Source organism: Euleptes europaea, unplaced genomic scaffold (genome assembly GCF_029931775.1).
Source record: "Euleptes europaea isolate rEulEur1 unplaced genomic scaffold, rEulEur1.hap1 scaffold_107, whole genome shotgun sequence".
Lineage (NCBI taxonomy): Eukaryota > Metazoa > Chordata > Lepidosauria > Squamata > Sphaerodactylidae > Euleptes > Euleptes europaea.
This window is the reverse complement of record NW_026612064.1, coordinates 43,217-62,861: the sequence shown is the minus strand read 5'-3', so window position 1 is coordinate 62,861 and position 19,645 is coordinate 43,217. Positions and strand designations below refer to the sequence as shown.

The 19,645-nt window shown below is 41.9% G+C and overlaps 1 protein-coding gene across 1 annotated transcript; it reads right to left on the bottom strand.

Moving 5' to 3' along the window:
- Positions 1-231: 231 nt before the first annotated feature.
- Positions 232-19,437, bottom strand: LOC130493053 (tubulin polyglutamylase TTLL5-like; the record flags this gene model as incomplete). Its single annotated transcript, XM_056866830.1, has 11 exons — positions 19,408-19,437; positions 17,250-17,413; positions 14,892-14,998; positions 13,774-13,856; positions 12,824-12,930; positions 12,047-12,177; positions 10,599-10,681; positions 6,810-6,879; positions 6,488-6,572; positions 464-565; positions 232-323 (listed from the first exon to the last, which is right to left on the bottom strand). Coding segments are annotated over exons 2-11 (937 nt in total), but the record flags the coding sequence as incomplete, so codon positions are not given.
- Positions 19,438-19,645: the final 208 nt, after the last annotated feature.

Here is a 19,645-nt window from a genome sequence, read left to right as displayed (position 1 = left end):
TCAGTACTTAAATTCCCTTGTTTGTGTACAGGTCATATTAATGCATCTAATAATAGTTTTAATCCCATCCTTCCTCCAATAAGCTCAAGGCTTGGTTCTATCTTCCCCATTTTATCCTTACAACAGAACTGTATTGGGAAACAATAAAAAAAGATAATTAAACCTAACACAACTGCTAACATAATTAAGATACATTATGGCAAATATTTGAGGAAAGAATAATAGACTCACCCGTAGTATCTTTCCCTTCCTGTTTCAGATACCTCAGCATTGCACTCATACTCCACTTGTTCCCATAATCCTCTACTTCAGGGTCATCACAACTAAAAAAACAACAACAACCCTGAGTTCATATGCCAGCCTTAGAAATTCTAGGTGTAAACTCGCCACCATTCCCTGTGACGGGTTTGGCTGCTTTGCTAAGGTCACTCAGGACTTGAGAACTCCAAGCAAATCTAAATACCTGACATAGTCACCACTCTTCTTGTTGACACTGTAGTTTGTTAGATGCATGAACTGGTTCTTAATATTCTTTGTTCCCTGATCATATCTCACGGTGGCAAACCTACAGAGAAGAAACAAGACTAAAACATTCAGAACAATCATGATGGGTGGCCATGTTAGTCTGTAAATAGCAGTCTAGAGTCCAATAGCACCTTAAAGACTAACAAAATTTCTGGCAGAGTATGAGCTTTCATGAGCTACAGCTCTCTTCCTCAGATACAGCTAGAATGATTCTAGCTGTATCTGAAGAAGTGAGCTGTAGCTCATGAAAGCTCATACCCTGCCAGGAATTTTGTTAGTCTTTAAGGTGCTGCTGGATTCAGAATAATGTGGGCCAATTGCTTCATCATTTATTTCAAGAAGAAGGGTGAAGATGCTCCAGCAATACTTCCTCTCTACACTGATACTGGAGGTGAGATGATAAGCAAATTCTGGCTTGCGGGCTCCTTCTCTTTGCCTCACCACATACAGTTGTGAACACTCACACTGGGGAACCTGCAGGAATTTAAACACAGAGTCTACCTCTGATTTGGATATGTGTGTGTGTGTAAAGTGCCTTCAAGTCGCAGCCGACTTATGGCAACCCCTTTTGGAGTTTTCATGGCAAGAGACTAACAGAGGTGGTTTGCTAGTGCCTTCCTCTGCACAGCAACCCTGGCATTCCTTGGTGGTCTCCCATTCAAATACTAACCAGGGCTGACCCTGCTTAGCTTCTGAAATCTGACGAGATCAGGCTAGCCTGGGCCATCCAGGTCAGGGGATTTGGATATGGAACCTGCTTAACTTAGCAGATTCATTACTCAGAAGTAAAGCAAACCAGTGTTCAAATAAACATGAATACTTCTATTCAGGTGTCCCCCTCTATAAGCTTCAACAGACACATGGAAAGTAAGAAGGAAAGGCACAAGCATGATCACCACTCTCAATCTCACTGTACAGACTCATGTAAATGTCTGAACAGTCTCAGGTGGAGCTAATAAGTTAACTTAATACTATTTTTCCAAGGAACATTTTCCGCCTCCTCCTCAAATTAAACCAGACCTCTATTGCACCATTACAAATGCTAGGATTCAGACATTCTCTTGATCATAGCTCAAGTATTCCTATAGTTATTCGCACACCTCATTCTTATGTGTCAGTCAAATTTGTATTAAAGGTCTTCACAAAGAATGCTATATTCCTAGTGAAACAAACAGATAAAACCAAGTGCTCTAATGTGGACAGCATCATATTCATACTAAACTAGACCTAGATGTACCCCAGAGTAATGATTATTTTAAATTGTGGCAGGGAACAGTAACTTGTGTAGTGGATAGCAACTCTTACCGACTGCCAACACAAACAAAAACGCTTTATAACTAACATACTTATCCCGATCACTATGGAAAATGGATATGTTATCTACATCTCTCAACCCAGAGGGGCTATCAAGGGTACCTTTCAAAACCTTGGCTCTAGTAACATTACATAAGCTACAGTATAAGATATAGTCTATAATACCTTCAGTTTTCCCCTAGCTTCAGATATAAAAACATTGCTCAGCAGGGATTTTAGATTACTTTCCATCTTGGTAAACTGAAAGCATGATCTGAAACCTGAGTCTTGTTAAAGTTTTCCAGGGTGGGCAAAATGTTTAATCTTACATCTACGTTTTTGGGGTATCACTGTTGGTTAATCACTACCATATAAAAAAGTAAGAATTCTGAATACTCTCTGAATCCCAAGAGGCTATAGAATTAATTTTTCTTCTAACTATCCTGTTGGGGTAGTAAGTTCTAACTTTGCAAGTCTTTCTACAGATAAACCATAAACAGGTAACAACTTTTCAACTATTTCCACTGTGTCACCTATGAACCCTCACTATTCTTGGGATTTTTTACAGTTTAAAGTATTGATACTAATACACCTCTTGGCATTGTCTCACAGCTACTTCTCTGTAGATAGCAGCAGATACTTGACGTTTGTCCAAGCAAAAGTTTCATACATTGTGCAGGAAAAAGGTGTTTTACACATGGGTAGCCCAAAAGCAGACTAGGAAGCAGCTATCTTTCCCTTTATGTATTTAGGAAGTTGGTCAAGAAGACCCTTTCCAGTCCTTTCAGTCACAGAGGATAAAAAAGCGGGTCATTTGGAGCACTGGAGTATCATTTTAGTGACAGAACAGCTCCAAGACAAATATTCTAAAGAAACTCGTCTTCAGAGGTCTGTCATTCTCCAAACAAAAGAAAACCTCCCACTCCCTCGGCCATATTCCTTCACATCCAGGCCTGTATCATCTTCCACTGCAATTATAGACTGCTGAAATTCTCTTCCAAAGTCAAAATATCATCTTCAGCCTTTCCTAAGGGAGATCCACAAGGGAAACTCTTATGCCCTCTTAACAAGCCTGATTCTCTAATCTAGCAGATGAGTTGTGACAGTTTGTTTCATCCTGGGCTAATTGATCAAAGACCTGCTAGCAGTACAAAATGCTGCAATTCAAAACTGATACGCTTGTTATGAAAATGGGGGAAGGAGGTGGGTCAAGAGACCAACAGTTATTTGGGCATGCCAGGCAGGGGTTACTGCGAAGGGGGACTGGGCTGCTCCAACAGGCTCTGGCCACAGCACAGTCTATGAGGTAATGTGAATTCCTTGGCTCACAGTAAGTACCTGAATTCTTTGGAAACCACAGGAATCCAGCAGAGAAAAGGTAAATATCTCCACGGAGCCAGTGCTAATTAGCAAGCAGGACTATCAGAGGAGGGGGCACCAGGGGGCTCACAGAACAGGAAGGCAGCACACTGTCAGACATTACGAGGCTCTGATGCCTGGTCCTTCATTTTGGAACTCACATAGTTCTACAGCCACATTCATTTCCAGCCCCCCTCTCCTTCTCGGGCCCCTCAGAAGCACATTTGGTTTTCTGTTCAATCCATTGTGCCTTCACAAAACAACCCTTTATTTTCCCCTGGTTCAGCAGTAGCCTAACTACCAACGAGCGCTCAAAAGAGGTTAGGATCAAAATTACGTCTCTTTAAAACTTGATATTTTATTTTGAATCAGTTTTTTCCCTTTTGACTCCCAAACAAAGAAAAAATATTTCTTGGAGGGGGGGGGGACCACAGCCCTGTCCAGGAGTGCCCCCTGCTGGCAAATTATGCTTGTTTAACCTTTACACAAACCATGCTAATGCCTTTTGTTTTTTAACATTTAGACACCCTTTAAAGTCCACAAGTATGAGGATAGTGGCTTTTAAGCAAGACAAAAGGAGGAGGGGAAGAAAAGTATACCCACTTTGCAAGACTATTTTACAGAAAACAAGAATTATACCTACTCTGTTTGACTCAGAGTACACATAATTGATTGTTCTAAAATAAATCACAAATGTACTGAGATTGCTCCATTTTGTCAAGTATAAACTTGCTTTTTTCAATATTAATACTAATATGAATTATTAAGCTGGTGTTCCGCTTCTATACCAGACCCTAATTTTGGCAGGGGGTGGGTGGGCTAAAAGGCTTATTACAAATGCACCATCCTCTTCAAACTGTCAATCATCAACAGAGGAGATCATGGGCTAACAGAGATGGCCCCAAACAGTGCTACCCGAAACTAATGCATGCTGATGCTGGCCAACCTCCAGTGAAGAGCAGCTAGCCTCTTCTCTCCCCTCCCAAGCACCATTTTGGGTGGCTTGTTGCCAGACACCTTGCAGGAGACAGGAACCTACACCAGTTCAGGAATCCCCACAAGGCATATATGGTTTGGAGGAGCAAATAGGGAAAAAGAATTAGTTGCTCTGGCTCCTAAATTGGAGGCAACAGGGAAGGGAGTGAGGCAGGGGAGGAGACACATGGATGGGACAGGTGGGCACCCCCTAAAAATTCATTACCTGAGGTTACCACTGCAGTTGCAGAGCTGTCTTTGACAGCCAGAATGGTTAGTTGCTGTGGATCAAATTAAAGTATACAAGAGACAACCCCCAACCCAGCCAATCTTAGCTGATCAATGGAAGGTCACTGTTCTAGTCATCCTACATACTAAGGACCAGCCACAGCGTCTACAAATTTAAATTCTAGTTGCTAGGACTGTGAAGAAATTGAAAAAAACCATGAATGTATTTTTATATATAACTGTAAATAGAAAAGTATATGTGTTAGAATGAACTGAATGTCTTTATATGTATTAAAAAGCTAAAAATCATGCAAATTCAGGGTTTGTAAAGCCAACCATTGGTCCCTTAGCCTGGTTAGAGAAGAACCAATCAGACAGCAGGGAGACCGTAGCACTCTTTTAGGAAACTTTGACACGGGCCAATCACAAGTTAGATTTTCAATCCCCCTTCAACCTATAAGTGAAACTAGTTTAGTCAACCAGAGAGACAGAGTAAGAGCTCTTAAGAACTTCAGAAAACAGGGAAGGAGCTGAAATCCAGATACCTGCAGCAGATATTTCCCTCAGGAGGTGGAAAGTGCCTGAGAGCTGAGAGATCTGTAGACCAGGGAAGGCTGAGAGAGCTGTGGAGAGAGTTAGGCCCCAGCAGCCTGACTACAGTCAGTCTCAAGGCACTCCACGAAGGGAGCTGCTACACTGAAGTCCTGAAGAAAGTAAATCCCCCCCACAAGAGCACTGGCAGAAAAGGCCTCAGAAAATTGAATATAGATGAAGAACGAACACATTTCGCTCTACCATGTTCTACATTTTTTCTATTGTTCTTGTCAAATTGGTATTAAATATTAAAGGAGACAGTTTGTTCGGACCTGAGGAGAAACGAGTTGTTCTTTAACTTGGGAAGCAAGCGCCCAAGGCCTAACTACACTAACCAACATTGTGCATCTGATCCACATTACTCCCATCATGTACAGTATTGCCTTTTCAACCCATGTGAGCTGTTCTATACTGTTTCAACTTCTAAATGCTTCTGCTACAGCAAAAAGCCATAAAAAGTTCTCTCTTGTGTTCAAATAGAAAACAGTGCCCTGCTGAAGTACACAGAGAGGTGTAAAAGGACAAAAAAGTTGAAATCTGGTGGCGCCAGGATCTTGAAAGCTTTCCCTTGTGCCTACCCACACAAATACAGGAAGACAAAATCATTAGCATGCTATGAAAGCCTCAAAGCCTACTACTGCCACCTGAAGGCTACAAGTAAGAAGAGACATGTCACCCACCGAGTGAAATATATTTGATATTTTCCTGAATTTTGACCAGCAGCTAAACACTCTGACGTTTGCAATCATCAGCTGCACTCAAACCTTCTGGGCTAGAGAATAGCATAAAAACAAGGACTAGAGATTCACTCAAAGTGAGAAAGGAGAATTATCACTGAGATATTCATCAGCATCCAGTCTCCAACTCCAAAAGCTCTGCAGATCTTTATGAAACCCAGAAAAAGAGTTGGTTTTTATACCCCACTTTTCTCTAGTTTTAAAGAGTCTCAAAGAAGCTTACAATCACCTTCCCTTCCCCTCCTTACAACAGACACCCTGTGAGGTAGGTGGGGCTGACAGAGTTCTGAGAGAGCCCAAGGCCGCCCAGCAGGCTTCATTTGGAGGAGTGGGGAAACAAGCCCGGTCCACCAAATTAGAGTCTGCCACTCATGTGGAGGAGTGGGGAATAAAACCCAGTTCTCCAGATTAGAGCCCGCCACTCTTAACCACTATACCACGCTGGCACTCACCAGGTGTCTTCACTATGTTAGACTCAGCCTATGCAGCACGAGCAGAGCTGTGCTAAAGATTCTCACCTCCCCTTCCTGCTGCAGACTATGACCCCAAAATTGTGGCCCCCATGGGTCAGCTGATTCCCCCATCCCAGGAAAGCCCTATCAAAACGGAGTACAAGGTGAGAATCCAGTGAAAATTGCCTTCCTCTTCCACAAGTGTAAGTAATTGGTACGAAATAAAAGAGAGGTTAGGATCCAAGCCATAGTTATGACAGACAGAGACACACTCAACAGGGCTGGGGCCCAAGGTTCCTCATGAAACACAAAGGTGCTACCTACCTGGCCAAACCTTCCTCATAGAGGTAAACAACAAGTGGGTCATAGGATGTCACCAGAACATACAGCCGCACATCAAATTTGAAGTCTGGAGAGGGGCAAGCAACAGTGATCAATGTCTGCAAATTTTTAAGTTGTTTTTAAGGATAGGGAATGAAAATCACTGAATAGTGATATTTCCCATGTGACACAATTGTAAGTACTTACCACATAAAATTGCAATGGAAACAAACAGAATTGTTCTCTTATAGTGCAAATAGCCCACCCAAAACCATCAAGGTTCTGAGATCTTCTAAAGGAACAGCAAACTTTTATATAAACTCACCATCTATGAGCAGGGGGTTGCTGATGTAGCGGGAGACCAGAATGTTTTCTTCCAGAGAAATCTGATTTGGCTACAGGAGACAGAAAGCACATTCAAGTAAGCAATCAAAGGCCTAAATATGGAATGCCCAATTTCATTATTTTACCACTCCGCACTGAAAATCATTTTCACATCTGGCTGCCATATGCCAATGAATACTTCCCTGGCTTCTTGGTTAACCAAACCTTCTGATCAAGAGGTAATATCTTAATTATTCAGATAAGCATTCAGTGAAAATATTTTAAAGTGCTTGGAACACTCACAGTACTAACAACAGGACTAGAAAAGGACACAGTAGGAACCAGGTACAGCCCAATTACTGATCACTATGGTGGAAGCCTGCATGTGGTATAGAGCTTACTCACTAAGCTATCAGTTTAATTTATGGCAAAAGGAATAACTATGCACCATAGGCAAAAGCTAAGCAGCAAAAAGCAGAGCAAACACACTGGATTTTTAGTTGGATTTTCAGAATACGAAGAACTAGTGCAAAATTGGGAAGTCAAACCATGCCTGTTAACCAATTTGTCTTTCTGTTGGTTATCAACAGCTACATTTAATAGGAAGGGCTACTGTTCTCTTGAATACACAGGAAAAAAATGCAAATATCAAAATGCCCAAGTTCAACACCTGCACGAGAAAGATAATCTCTATAGCAATTATCTTATTTCCAGGTTCCTGAAATACCAGTACTGCGTACACAGAGAGGAAAACAGTTTATTTATGACAACCAAAACAGCTGTGCTTCCTCCTATGTCAACATCAGATGCAGAACTTAGAGGCTGCTTCACCCTTTCAAGTATCAAATATTAAACTATGTTTCTAGCAACAACTCAGAAGGAAAAGCCACTGTCGCCACTGGAAGCATATTATGATAAGACACAGAGAAGTCAAAATGACAGTATAATATACCAGGATATGATCAATGCGAGTAGATAAATTAAATCATGGCAGACAATTAAGGAGGAGAACAAAAATATACAATGGCTTATCTATTGCCAACTGATATCAAGATTACAAAAAGACTGCTTACTAACTGGCAAATTGTGAGAGTTAACAGAGTTTGAAATGTTGATCACAAAGATCACCTGCTGGGGAAGATATATAAATTGTTACTTAAATATGATACCGAAGCAGAACAAATCAAACATTGTATGGTGAAATTGATGCAAAACTTCGGATAAGAGATTACGTTGCAGCCATGGGAGCAGTTATGGACTAAATCAATTAAATTTACAAGTCAAACCTTGAGAGAAAATTGGTATAAGACCTTTTTTCACTGGTACATTACACCAAGAGATATTCAGAAAATGAATAAGGAGTAAAATCATGCTGTTGGGAATGCTACCATCTGATATAACAAAGTCTTCAGATGAACTGGTAAGATATATGATTACTGCAGCAAGAGTTGTTATTGCATCAAGGTAGAAGTCAGAAGAATGTCCAGACATTGAAGATTGGGAGAAACAAATTAGCAGAATATGCAGCGATGGCAAGATTAAAAAATCTGGTGAACAAAAGATCCAGCGAAGAATTCAACAACAAAAATGGGACCTGTATTACTTATATGCCATGTAAAGCTTGTTTAAACAGAAAGAAAAATGGTCAGTCTTTCTTTTTTCAGGATCTAGTAGTACACAACATAGTTATTAGAGAGGATGTGTAGACATTATTATAGATGAGCAAATTATCAATGGATGAGGGGGTAAGATACAAGATAAAGATATAGCATAAATACTACAATTCCATGGTCAGTATAATAAGGCTGTTAGTAATGAATAGTATATTAGTTTTGGCATGTTAGCTGAATTTACAATGAAATTAAATGTTTCAAGAGCACCCAGGAAAAGTATGTAAGGTTATACTGTAGTGCATTGTAAGTGGTTGTTTGGTATTATGTTGTGCTGTGCATGGTATGTATTGTTGGTTTATTGCGTAACAAACAGTGTGAGAAAATAAAAACTTTCAACAAAAAATCAGAAGGAAAAGCAAAACCTGCGTCTTGACCAAAGGGACAACAATAAGAACTCTTTACTAAAAACTACAACTTTAATCATATGTACACCTAACTTGAGAGTAAGCATTAATGAACACAGTAGGACATCCTATCAAGGCAATATCACACCTCTAGCAGTGGGAAGCAGCCTCTTTAAACACTTTCTGCAACAGCATTCTAGCCAGATTGCCAACCTGAGCTCTCCAAAGCTTTTAACTGTCAGCACTGCATGACAACTGTGAGGCCACTCGCGTTCATCATACATAAAGAGCAACTGCTAGACAGACATGCAGGTGAACTCTTCACAACAAGACTAGGCCACAGACTGCTAATTATTAAATGTGAGGGCTGTAACGTCTTCAGAAAGTTTTATTCTTCACTATCGCTTAGGTTTGAGCCAAAATATAAAATGTCATCAAAGCAGCATTTTGGAGAGTATCCAATAGAACTATTACTCCAAAAATTTGCATATGAACAACTTAGGTTAGTTACAGTCAATTGGAGACACACTCATCATCCCTCAGTCTCTGTAACAGGTGAGGGGTTTTCTACACAATGAGATACCATAGAGTGGTTGTAGTTTAACAGGTTTACAGTGCCTTTTTCAGATTCTGACCCTTTGTTCACTTATGCTTTCCCTTGAAGCAGAGCACAAAGCTTTGTGTGGCTCTGGAAACAGTTGCTTCATACAAGTTGGCTAGCAGTTCCCATATTCTGTGGGAAAAGAGCCAGGCTGAGAACAGATGAGACAAGCTGGCCCTTTCAACATGGAGGGAAGATATAAGAGAAAAAGAAATGACTCATTGTCCAGTTTCATAGAATGCCAGGAATACTTGTCCTATTAGCATTCACATTCACACACACACACACACACACAGAAAACCATCTTCCATTTTATGGCTCCAACCCAGGCTCTTGAATAAATGATTGCAGGCAAGGTACCTGAAACAGTCAACAATGAATCAGCACGGTCTCCCATTTAATTAATGTCACTCTATCACAATGAGCATAGAACCTTTGTCGTATTTAATCCCTGATTTCAGGTAGAGATGCATAGTAAAATTCTCCTCACCATGTAGAATGATACAGCAAACAACCAGCACACCATATGACTGTATTTTCACCACAGCCCATCTCCATCCTGCAAATAATTACCTTTATTTGTTGTACATTGTCTAAATTTCTATGATAAATTTCAAGATACTTGCCAAAAGGGTTTTTGGTTATCACGGAGTTTTAGGAACTCAATGACAGCAGCTCAGAAAGTGTAGAGATCAAGCTTCCCATTACAGGGCAGCAAGTCACCTGACAGTCTTGCTCCTATTGTTTTTCCCCCAGGCCCTATTCTACTAGATTCTTTCCTGAAGATATATTCCTACAGCTCCAGGAGAACAAATTTTCCATCCCTGACTCTACACCATTCACACAGAGGCCCCAAGTCCTCCACTTACACTATGACATTTTTGGACTGTGATGTGACTAAGAATCAGACATACTGCACATGAGTACTGAAAGCCAAGATGGCAGGGTCCATTCTACTTGCTGTGCCAAGGCTCTCTCCTTGCATTTCGCTTAGGTCAAAACAACAACCGACTATCAAACCAACTGGTTGATTGCCTCATGAAAGTCACACATAGCCAGAAAGTGTCGCAGTTTCAGCAAACTGAACATCTTTGAGCAGGAGAAAAAATGCTACCACGAACTTGCTAGAAGATTCCAGGGAAACTATGCTTGGTATACTTTCAAATACTTACACTGTTTATCAAATAGACACCTCGACCCCGAGAAGATGCTACAGGCTTCACTATCCAAGGTCCTCTGTCCTTTGAGTAGGAATCTTTGAGTTTGAAAGAAAAAATATATAAACATGACAGGAACAAATGCTTTGCCAAGGTTAGCAAGATATTAACACACTGGATGTTACTACACTGCACAAAAGGAATTTTGGACATTGGCGGGTATCTTCTTTCAATCTATAACTGGTCAGAATAGGTATGAGTATCTTTTATTGTTCTTTATCCTTTTTTACCCTCAGACGTTGGTTACAGAGAGCAAAAAGCAGCCATTTTAATGAGGGGTTCTTAGTTGTCCTCTTGGATGTTCTCCTTCTCAATGTTACACTATCAAGAGGCTCAAAGCTAAGAGCTTGGATCCGAGGAACAAGTTCCATGTGCACGTCCCTCTGCCAACGAGAGTGCTTTCTCTACTGCTAAAACATCTATGTGCAAAAGATCACTGGTTTTCAATGGTGTATTGTGCAAACTAAAGTTTCAGCAGAAAAGGAAGTGCAGACTATCTAGGGCACATGGAACATTCATAGGATCTCAGCCAAGGGATCTAATCGGTATGAACATACATAACAACATGTTATGGGACACCTTTCTGTTTTCCAGTTTTTCCTAAAGCATGATTCAGATCTCAATTATAAAACAGGTCAAAGGGGTTCAAGCTAGGAGTTCAACAGAAATCTCTGCCCAAAGGGAATTTTCTAATGCCCTTTTCCTGAAACACTATAACCCTCAATGTAGTAAATGAGTTTTCCTGCTTTTATTGTGACAGTTCAATCATGTAAATTTAATATGTGGATTATTATTTAGCAGCTTCTGTTAGGGATTAGCAAACGTGTATGTTTAATCATTTCTAATGTATTCAGTTGCACTGTGAAAACAAGGCAGTATTAATAAACCAAATGCTTAGCTGCCAGTTGATGCAAATACTTTTATTTTACTGCAAATATAAAATGGGACAGAAATTTTCAGACTGCAATAACTGGGTGATACTTTTCTGTGCAAGTAATAGGGTTGCACTGTACAAAATGGTTTTACAAAGATGGTTGGATAATATTAGGAACTGTGGTCTATATTGCTGTGTTTAGCTTATTGTAAGTAGGATCCTATTTGTATAATTTCTGTACCACTTAATGTGTCATGTGAACACTTATGCTATGTTTTGGTTCTTTCTGGTGGTTCCAGACTTTTAAAACCATAATGAATTGGTTACTGAACGTCCCATTTTGTCAACTGTACTGACTCACCATGTGTTATCCGCCTTGAGACCCTGTGAGAAAGGCAGACTATAAATAACGTAAATAAAATAAAAAAATTAATATACACTTGGGGGCAAGAGTTAGAACACAACTCAGGAACCACTGGCCCATATTTACTCCGCAGCTGAGCTTGATCATGCACAGTCAATCACTTACTACAGAATTCTTGGTATTCAGCTGGGAGGATGAAGGTCTGAGGCAGGACATGGAACGTCTTGAATCCATAGGTCTGCTGCATTCGATTGATGTTCTTGTACAATCTGTCTTTTCGAGTTAATTCATAGGACCTGAAACCATGCATGGATAGTTTTCTGACAACACATCTTTGCAAGGATTTTCAGGAATTCATCATTACTTTAATGTCCATAGGCTTGCAAGCATGAGCAACCTGGGCTTCTACAGGCTCAATGCTACAATCTAGCCAGCCTGCTATTTTGCTGTTCTTATCCTAAGTATACATGCAATTTTATTTGCTATCGAAATTTCTCACTAATTGACCACTTTCTTTCTATTGAGGACACACTCAAGGATTAGTATTTTTCTGCCCAGCCTGAATGACATGGACATACAGAGAGGGTTCTTGGTGGGGGCTCCTCAGCTTCAGAACTCCATTCCCCTAAAGGTTCCTCAAAGCCTGAGTAATTAAAAACATTCCTTGGCGCAAGCAGTTAAGCAATAATTTAGCAACTGCGTTACGTATCTATTTCTCTTAGCAATGTTGTTAACCAAGCCTGAGCCCTTGGGAAATGGGCAGTAACAATATAAATAAACAAATTTCATTTGTTCCAACTTTCTACATAATCTATGAGACAAAATGAAGCATAAACGCACAATAATAACCTCAATCTTAACATCTTAATGGAATCTGCAAGATACATAATCTTCCCAACTTTCCAAAGAGCAGTTATACTCACTGTACACTCTCTTTCTTACCTGGGAAAGTGATTGACTTTTTGAATATCTGTAAGGGTTCGTAGAATATAGGGCTTCAAGTGGGATCCTGTCCACATTAGGTTATATTCATTGCTGCTGGGATGCACCTGAGGAAAAGATAACAAAACAATATGTAAAGATGACATATTCATGACCATGCAAAACTGAGGACTTTATACCTTTCTGTTAAGAAATCTGAGCTAATTCTCACAGAAAGATCTATTTCCCACCAATGTTCTTATACAGTTTCAGGAAATCCCATTTCTCAAACAAATTCTGCTGCAGGCTATTGATAGCCTACCTAAGTTTCACCCAAAAGGCTCTTTCCAAATAAAGCAACTCTTTTTTTTCAGGAATACTTAAGAGTTGCACCCAAGCAGTAGGTTTTAAGGGTTTGAAAATCGGATGATGTGCAGGTGAATGAGTCCCAATGATATGGCCACTTTATTAAGTCTTGTGTTGCTTGTGTGGATATGAGGTCACATCTGACATCTGCAAGGCCAAATTGCCAGACATTGTTGTCTAATATAGTGCCTCTTGCACTTCCTGTTGTCCAATGACTCCCACCAAGCCTTATGATACACTAAGAGTTTGTGCAATATAGGGACTAAGTAAGGGAATAAGGTGTGATCTGGAGGTGTCCAGTTTAAATCTCCATCACAAACTCATTAGGTGGCCTTAGGCAAGCCTCTTCTTTCCAGCCTCAGTTGGAGTACCTCAAATAAGTACTCAACAGCAACAGGGAAGGGAACACACACTAGCATCACAATATCTGACAAAAAGTCAAATTCCATTACTTGCAGAAGGATACAGCTTAGTAATGTTGTTTGATGGCTGAAGCTTAAAGACATCCCAGACTCTGATCTGTAATTGTCTCTCAGCTCTAAAAGCAGTGCAAGGGGTATTTAGATATTCATTCTCTTCATACTGAAGGAATCTGATGTACACACCTCACGGAACCCATGAGCAGACAGAAGACTGCGAACCAAGCGACTGTCTGTTCGCACAATCTTGTAAGACAAACGATAGCGCTCTGTGAAGAGAACAACAAAAGTTTGTCACAGCACCCAAGCACTGCCCTACTGCACTGGCTCCAAAAGGAAAGATACTGTCAGAGAACATTTATTTTAGATTGTCTCATAAATAATGCAGGGCAGGGCACATAGTTATGGCAAATAGCTACACAACAAAAGTGAGAACACATAGCAATATGAGGTTAAATTACACAACATTTCATCATCCTGGTATTTACCTTAATTCAGTTCATTTACCATGAAGGCACAAAAGGGACCAGTTTTAAGTATATTTGTATATCACTTCAGATATGTGACTCACAGGTACACTCCAGTACTTGGAATTCCTATATTTCTTCTGAAAGTTTTTGTTGAGCCCCTTAGCGCAACAATAATTGAAGTATAATGTTTTCTTTCTCTTTGTAAAGTACTTTTCACATTGATGGTGCTACAGTAATAATTCTTACAAGAATCTACAAGCTTCTGTAACTTCTAGTTAAATTTAAGCAGCAGATAACAATAAGGACATGTTTAATTCAATCCCATTAAAATCAAAGACAAACCAACATCTATCCAATCTTTGCAGCAGAACTTTCCTGTTCTCCTCTGCCACCACCGCAGCCCACTTAACGCCCTGAAATTTTGTTCCTGAGTCAGCAGACCCCCAGGAACAGAACGTGGGGCAACGCAGAGGTATGTGCTGGGAAAAGAGAATTGGCGGAAACAGATGCACCCTCTTAAATGCCCTTAAATCTTCCGAACTGCGTGGCTGAATTTATGCCACTGACTTATATTTGGTACCTGGAGAGCGCCTCTATTTTTCATAAGACAAAAAGGAAACCAAGTTTTCAAACAATTGTTCTCCTTTAGCTATTTCTCTTTGTACATTCATGGTGAGATAGTTGCACAGATATAGAATCATAGAGTTGGAAGGGACCACCAGGGTCATCTGGTCCAACCCCCTGCACAATGCAGGAAACTCACAACTACCTCCCCCCACACACCCAGTGACCAGAAGATGGCCAAGATGCCCTTCCTCCCATGACTGCACTTACCTCCAATCAAGCGGATGTAGCTGTCCTTTGTTAGGATAGCTTCTGCATGAAACACCAGGATTGGGATCCTTCTGTAACCACCTGTCCACATGATGCACGGGTGATCCCTGGAGCAACAAGACTCATTTATGTATATATACACACAAGAAATTGCTAATTATGAAAGAAATCTGCTTAACTATCTATTCCATGCAGACACTTCCCTGCGAGAATTAAAAAAAACTCAACAGGAAAGAATATGGATATCAGGGTTCAGAAACCCAAAATACCAGTTCAAATTGCCCAATGAAAATCTAAAGCTCTGACGAAGGCAATGGATGAGGTATACAAGTGTAATCCTATCTTGGCACAATCCAGCCAAGAATCTAATCAGCTACAGATTACAAACTAGCATACCAATTAACAGCAGCACTATGACCTTCTCTACTGAATATTGCAGGTTTTTTTGTGAATATACTCTTCTATGAGAACCCCATCTGTCTTTGCAAAAACTGTCGGTAGTAATACGTTGCAGATACCACAGCTATTACTTGGATTCAGTGGAGATTTCCACAGACAGAAGAGTGGGACAATTGTTGATGATTTCCCCCTCCTGTTACAGTCCTCAGACTTTCCCCCTCATGCTGAACCTAGGGGTCCCCTGGCCTAGAGGAACAGGTCTGAGGGGGCATTTTTTACTGTAGAGGGAAAGGGGAGGAAGTCACACTCCACAGACAGAAATCTTTTTAATCTGTGCAAATAACCAGCCTTTATGTTTGCTCCGCATACACAGAATGCGTCTATCCTCAAAATCCCTTGTCTATATGAAGAACTGTGCATCTTTTCCAAAATGACCCCACCCACCCAGTTGTTTAGTCAGGAACCTAAGGCAGCAGGTTAAGAATGACAGGATTTTAGTGTCTAGCCTTACATAAATGAGACTGCTGGAAGATGCTTTAGGTTAAGCCCTGCCCTGAGGATTTACAGCAAGGACAGTGAGGTTCAGACAAGTTTCCAAGTGACTGAGATGTTCATCCCCAGGATGACCCTTAGTTACGTGGCATAATTACTGACACACTGGACAGCAGGCCATGCAAGGAGAATAATCCAGTCATCCACGTACTGCAGGAAGTTCCACACTGCTTGAAGCACCATAAAAAAATCTCTCTGGGAAGCCCCTGCTGACGTGCTGCTGATCTGTGTCACACTTTGATGAGAATAGCATTTCAGGGAATAATATCTGCCAGAGCATATTTAACTGCACTATTAAAGGGATTAAAGGAAACATTTACCCTCAACAAAAGAAAATTATAGTTCTGAACAAACCACAACCATTAGAACAAGCACAAGAAAGCACTGTGTGGACCATTCACATCCTGCTTAAGTCAATGACAATTTATTTGATTGAGTTAAAATTGCACCCTTAGCAAAAGTGACAGGGCTCACACTGATATGCCAAGCATTGAACAAAGGAAAACTCAGAGGGCAAGAGGGTCCGTGTAATCAGTTCAGTTCCATAAAGGACACCAAGAGTTCACACTGCCACCACATAGCTGAAAAGTGAACCAGCAGCCAGTAATTTATGTTTAATTCTAGCTTATCCTTTCTCTACGGTTGAAGGCTGAAAAATATTTTTAGAAAACCGGACCTTCCAAAACACAACACATGAAGAGATAACATCCTACTAATTAAACTAAAATCCCACTTAATCATGCTTGTCCCAGAACTCAACAAGACATAATGTTCATTTTCAGGCATCCATAAATCCATCTGCCTGGACCTCTGGCAAGAATGGCCAGCACCCCCCACCCCCCAATTAAGCTAACAGTTGCACTGCAGTTGAAAGAATGTAACATATCTTCATATAGTATCATTTTCTCCAAACATCAGTCCCACTTAGATGGCCACATCTCTCCTTCAAGTTCTTTGAGCACAAGCAGTGGGTTCAAGGGAAAGGCAGGGATTACTCTCATTTGCACTGTGGTACAGAGGCTGCAACAGACTCCCGCTATTTACGGTATAACTTCTCCAAAATTCAGCAAAAGAAAGAGCAGGCTCTGCTTCTCTTGTATGTGTACAATAGCGGATATGGGGGAGGGGTCAGTAGAAAGCATAAACAGGTAGATTGATAAGCCAAGGAATATCTATGAGCCCCTTTTACTTTCCTAGCTTCTATTAATGGCACAAGAAAGCATGTGAAAGATAAATGGCATGGCCAATCAGAAACGGAAGAGGGTCATGACATTCTCTTGGATCCCACCTCCTGCATCCACAATTACAGAAGAAAATGACTTTGCAAGATCCCACAGGTAAGCAGCAACCGGAATTAATCCTGGAAGATGTATTATTTCATTGACAGAGCTATATGCTTTGACTTACTCTGGTCCTTCCACCACGACATCTTCATCTGAAGACGAGCCCGTTTCTTCCAAGTCCCGAGCCATCCCAACTTGCATTGCCTGTGCACGTTTTCATAGAGCCCAGAAACAGTGGCCTCTCAAACACTTCCCTGCAGAATTGGTAGATCTAGCCAGGGCAGTTTTCTATGGCCAAAAACAAAACAGAAAAGGAAACTTGACGCGTAGAGCAACCCTGCAGTGTTTCTGCCTAATAGAGATCCATCAGTTTGTGCACTGTAGCAAGACTGCTGCATTTGAGTGCAGAAAAACCCAAGTACACATCCTCTCTCAATCCCGATGCTTACTGGGTAGTCATGGTCAACTCATTCTCTCTTAAGATCCTTACTAGGAAAAACTGAAATATATCACTCTGATCAAGAAGAGCAGGATACACATGTGAATAAATCACGGCGACTAACAGTGGCATCTTCGATCACATTTGCGCAGAAATGGGAGCAACAATGACCTCCCCTCCTCCAAATCAGCACACACTGTATACTGTAATTTCCAGACATCATACCTCTGGGTCAAAATGGCAGCACAGATGTGGGCTATACCAAACAGATATAAAATTCAGCATTTGCACATGCATAATTTAAAGCAGAGAAAAAGCAGGCTGTAGCAGCTTTATCCTGCCCAGTCTTCCCTCTGCCTACACCTCCTCCACTCCAAATTGCTTTGTCCCTGATGTTTTTCTCCTGGTATGACTTATTTCTAATCTTTGACCCCAGCCAGGAGAGAAGTAATTGAGGGAAGGGCATTCTGGATGCAAAGAGAGACTAGACAGAGAAAGGGCTCTGCCCCTTCTTCCTGTGCACATCTTCTCTACAGGAAGAAGCCTTCACTTCGAATGTGTTTAGAAGCACCTTTTCTAAGACACTTGATAGCAATAGATGCTTTTCTGGTACATATCTAGCAATCCATGGACTTTTCCATGTACCCCTCCTGCTACAGGCCACTGAGCCCCCTGAAATGTTCCTGGGAGTCAGCAGATCTTTGGAACAGCATAGTGGGCAAAGCAGGGGGCCTGCAACAAGAGGGGATAATTGGCAGAAATCACCAACCCCTCTTCTGCAAACAGAGGAATTTCACGGCTCAATGCTGGCTTCTGTGTCTAATCCAGCCACAATATGGCTGTCAGGCATGTCCTTATTGGATTTATTACATAATACACCTTTCCACATGGACTTGTCCCACATGTTGATGTGAGTCTCATTCGTCATATTCAGCCTACTGCATGAGATCAGATTACACGCAATGGCATAAGTCTTATTAAGATCAGGAAATCATGGTAAAGACTGAGATGGCCTAATTCCCAATAAAACAAGAATTCAGCTCAACCATAGCCTGCATCCCCATGTTATTGGATATTGCACTGTCCTTGCTCTAGAGCAATTATTTGCTGCAGGACTGCCTTATCCACAGAGGAAAATCCAGCTGCTATAGCACAACAAAAAGTCAACATCCGGCAACATGTGGAAGCAACCACGTTCCGTTCAGTACCATCTCTGCACTCGGCTGGATGCTTGAAGGCTCCCCTCCTCCTGAGAGCCAGCCGGTCCGCAAGCAAATCCCTTCCGTGCAACTAAACATTTGTCTATTAATTTAAGGCACTGCTATGCCGCTGATCTCCCCGAAAGGAAACTCCGTAAAGGTAGCAGCCAATCAGTTTTAATTACAGCAGGCAGCCTTAGGCTAGACATTCAGAAGCACAGGAAGGGAGAAGGAGCAGCAATGCCTCTCAGTGCCAGGAGGCTGCCAGTCTTTCCCCCACCCCCCAAAGGACCCGCTTCGCCATGCATGGCTTATTGAGCAGGAGGGATGTTACAGGGAACTCGGCCTGTCCCTGTCTGTCTCCTCTCTGCACGTGCACTCAGAAAACATCACGTGAGCTCTGCGGGCTTTGCCGCTGGGACCCTCGACTCCCCCGGCCAGGCCGCGTCCTCCTGATAAGAGTCCGCGGCCCAATCGAGAAGGCCCCCCTGAGCGCTTGACAAGCCCTGGGGAGGGAAGAAGCACGCGAGGAAGCCGCTTCACATGGCGGAGCGCCGAAGCCCCTCGCCCTGCCCGGCGAGGCCCGGAGCTCTTCCGAAGCAGGCTCCGCACAGCCCGCGCTGCTTAGCCCCTGAGCGCCATACCTGCTGCTTCATCTCCCCCGGGGCCCGGGCGCTCCCGCCGGCGCTTCTCCTGTTACTACAACAACCAACGAGCAACCGCCCCTCCCTCCTCCTCCGAGACGCCTCCACGCAAGCGCCGCCTCTCCCGCTCCCCCGCGCGTGCGCGGTCACAGCCCGCCCGCCCCCCGTTTGCCGCCTTTTGCCTCTTCTAACATGGCGCCGTGAACAAATCACCCCACCCCCCGACCCGCGGCGAAAA